This window comes from Papaver somniferum, chromosome 9 (assembly GCF_003573695.1).
Source record: "Papaver somniferum cultivar HN1 chromosome 9, ASM357369v1, whole genome shotgun sequence".
NCBI classification, from domain to species: Eukaryota; Viridiplantae; Streptophyta; class Magnoliopsida; order Ranunculales; family Papaveraceae; genus Papaver; species Papaver somniferum.
Window position 1 is genome coordinate 65,314,297 of NC_039366.1, and position 3,850 is coordinate 65,318,146.

General features: G+C 36.6%; 1 protein-coding gene across 1 annotated transcript; it reads left to right on the plus strand.

Moving 5' to 3' along the window:
- Nucleotides 1-2,029: 2,029 nt before the first annotated feature.
- On the plus strand, nucleotides 2,030-3,626 carry LOC113308516 (protein DMR6-LIKE OXYGENASE 2-like). Its single transcript, XM_026556972.1, has 4 exons — nucleotides 2,030-2,315; nucleotides 2,411-2,658; nucleotides 2,756-3,122; nucleotides 3,220-3,626. The coding sequence occupies exons 1-4, from the start codon at nucleotides 2,040-2,042 to the stop codon at nucleotides 3,460-3,462; spliced, it is 1,134 nt and encodes a 377-aa protein (XP_026412757.1). The 5' UTR covers nucleotides 2,030-2,039; the 3' UTR covers nucleotides 3,463-3,626.
- Nucleotides 3,627-3,850: the final 224 nt, after the last annotated feature.

Genomic DNA, 3,850 nt, shown 5'->3' on the forward strand with positions numbered 1-3,850 from the left:
TGCCAAACCCTAACTCTGATTTTATCAGATTAATCCCGAAACCGTAAAATCTCTAATTGATTTTCTTCATAAACCTCAACCACACCATCTTCTTCAACAGTCATACCACCTCAACATCTGATGTACTTAGATAGACATAACACACGACTCGCAGAGAGTCAGCAGAAAACAAACGGAGGATGATATCAGCAGAATCATTCAAAACCAGCAACAAGAACCCAATTTCAGTTCGAATTCAACCCTAGTCTTCGATTATCGAAACCATCACTGCCAAACACCATCAATACTTTCTTCACAAACTGAACCTTAATCTACTTTGCTTCTCAATTTCTATCAAACCCTTTTTCTTCACTAATGAGCAGAAGCAAGAAAACGGAAGGAGAAGAAAACAAAGAAGAAGAAGATAAGAAGAAGAAGAAGAATGAATGAGATCGAACACGTGACTGACACACACGTGTGAAGGACATTTCAGTAATCTTACCACATGTATGAGATCTCCCTATATGATATTTTGGCGAGATATTGACAAGTCAACGCGATAAATTGACCGAGATGGTTAAAGTGGATGGAATCCGTTTAACTTGCCTAGTTTTGCAAGAAATAAAAAAAGTGGCCTAAAAATGAAAGTGAGGGTCCAGACGAGGCCTACTTCTGCATATAATCCTTATCAATTTTAGCAAAGTTTTCTAAAAGGTTGCATGATTAAGATCATAGTGGCAGTTTTTAAGGCGTGATGCAAATATATATTACAAACTAAACTTAGACATAAGGTACATATTGGATAGATATGGCAAAATTTGGGCCATACAATAAAATTTGGATCACATTTCTTTCTTCTTTTTTCGTCACAGACTCACGGGATAAACCATAGCACTTAGTTGATTAAGCAACTTCTTGGTGGCAGAGTAGGTTTTTAAATCACTGTAACAGGTTTTAGATTTTCTATGCAGATATTTGGGATAGCAAAAGGATTTTATGTCACAGCCGCATACCCTTGAGCTTATGTCATGGGATCATTTCAGATCATCCGTCTTCATAATAACCTTCGTACTCGGTCATTTGTATGCCAAGAACCAATCTCTAAAAGAGTTAGCGTGACAATTTCTTCATTTCTCACAAAATGTTTGCCTCGGTAATCGGTATACATGAAAGAAAGGTTCAAAATATGTAATCAAAATAACGGGAATATCTGGTATTTTAGGGACCCTTAACCTTATGTAATGGGATCACTTCAGATTCTATATCATTTTAATAACTTCGGTACTCGGTCATCTATGTATAGTGCCCAAACCTACTATTGGCAATAGCAAATCATCCCCCTTACCAAGAACCGAACTCTGAAAGAGTTAGGGAGACAACTTCTTCATTTCTCAGAAATCTCTCGTGTCCGTACACAGAAAGGTTCAAGATAACGGGTATACCTGATATTTCACAGACCATTTCCTATCACCGCGTTGACAAACTCATCGTAATATTATACACGGTTCGATGTTCTCGGTATACAAACTCAGTCAATCCGACTTGGACTTGATACGTACACAGTTGACATACTGTGAAATATGAATACCAGAGAGCAAAAACACGCACCAAATCTACTCCTAAATTTTGGAGACCTCGTCCACAACTCCACACTACACACCCACAAGCCCAGTAGTACTATAAAAAGGACATAAAAAGGACAGATACAGAAAAGCTAGGACAAACTCAAAAAGTCGCCTGTGTCGTTATACTACTATTCTTAGCTTACCAGAAGAACTGGTCTTCGTTGTACTTTTCCGTAAACTGGTCATACGAGAAAAAATATTCTATGAAAATTAACTGAAATTTCTGTTTTTGTTTGTCCCACAACATTTTCCCGCTATAAATACACCAATATTTCACTTTATTTTCATTCATCATCAATATCTTCTAGTACTTACTTCATTCATTCTAGTACTGCTTGCTTCAATTAATTCGGAAACACCAACATTCGCCTTCAGTCACATCTTAAACTTACTCATATTGCATTTCTGTCTCAGTCTCTTCTGGAATTTTTACGAATGGGGTGTAAAGTTATGGAGACAAAACCAGAAGATGATATCCCGTCTTCAGAAAGTATGAAGAAATATAACAAAGGAGTTAAGCATTTATGTGAAAATGGAATTGATAATGTCCCTAAGAAATACATATTTCCCGCTTCTCAAAGAATTAATGAAAATGAAGTATTGTTGAGCCTTAAGTTGCCAGTCATCGATTTTGCTGAATTACACGGTCCTAATCGACAGAATGTACTTCATTCTATTTCGAAAGCTCTTGAGAATTATGGTTTTTTTCAGGTACTACTCGCCTAACTCTCTGATTCATTATTCATGAATTAAGTTCTTATTTTTTGGTTCAAGTACTAATGAGCTTGATGCTCTTTATATTTCAGGTTATAAACCACGGCATTTCTAATGATACTATTGAAAATACCATTGATGTAAGTGGAAGATTTTTCCAACAGCCTATGGAAGAGAGATCAAAGTATATGTCGACTGATCTTCGAGCACTGGTCCGTTATGGAACTAGTTTTAATCAAAGTAAAGATAGTGTTTTTTGTTGGAGAGATTTCTTGAAACTTGATTGTCATGCCATGGAAGATTCTCTACCTCATTGGCCTATTTCTCCTTCAGATTTTAGGTTTGTTAATTAATTATTTCAGTATCCCATGTTTAACTATATTATTATCTACTCATTGTTACAAAGTTGAATGCTGACTAAATCTTTCGTTAATCAGTGAGTCCATATTTGAGTACGCCAAGCAGAACAAATTCTTGTTTTTCAAGATCATGGAAGCCATTATAGAGAGCCTTGGTATAATCCCTAAAAGCACGGAGGATAACAGCAACGAAAATGACGAGGCCTTGAAGGAATTTGTTTCACAGGAATTCGAAAACGGAAGCCATCTTATGGTTATCAACCATTACCCATCTTGTCCACAACCAGAGCTCACACTTGGCATACCACCACATTCCGATTACGGGTTTCTTACTCTTCTCCTCCAAGATGAAGTCGAAGGACTTCAAATACAACACGAAGGACAATGGCTAACGGTTGAGTCAATCCCAAATTCTTTCGTTGTCAATGTTGGTGACCATCTTGAGGTTAGTTAATGATTTCATGAAACCATCATCATTTCTGCATGAACTTGTACTTCAAAAAAATTAATTACTGACTTTCTTTTTTTATATATGTAAACAGATATTCAGCAATGGAAGATACAAGAGTGTATTACATAGGGCAATAGTGAATTCAAACAGATCAAGAACATCGGTTGCTTCATTGCATAGTATGCCAGTCAAGAATATGGTGAGACCATCACCAACACTCATCAATGAAGAGAATCCAAGGCGTTATTTGGACACGGACTTCGCTACGTTTTTTAATTTTATCTCTAATTGTGAACTTAAAGAGAAAGATTTTCTTGATTCAAGAAAGTGCTGATCTTTTGGAGGCAAGTCAAAACAAAATCTTTGAAGAATTGAGTATTTATTATGGGTTTGTGTTTTCGTCTTTCAGCATCATCACAGTGACATCAGCATTCCAGTTCCAGTTCCAGAGTACTTGTGGCCCTTGTGTGTAGCAGGGTTCTACTGAGAACCGTTTTATTTCATTTCCATTTCTCGTGCATCAAGTTCTATTTAGGTGGACAACTATCATATTGAAACATAGTTTCCAATTTACTATATAACTTTCTTCAATATAACCTTTTCCGTTTGTGAGTTGCACGTAATTATAGTGATCGGAGTTAATCCAGCTAATCCACGAAACTTATACGCAACAGCCATTGAGAACTTCCGGTAGCCTTGAGGAGATTGAAATGGCCTGTGGG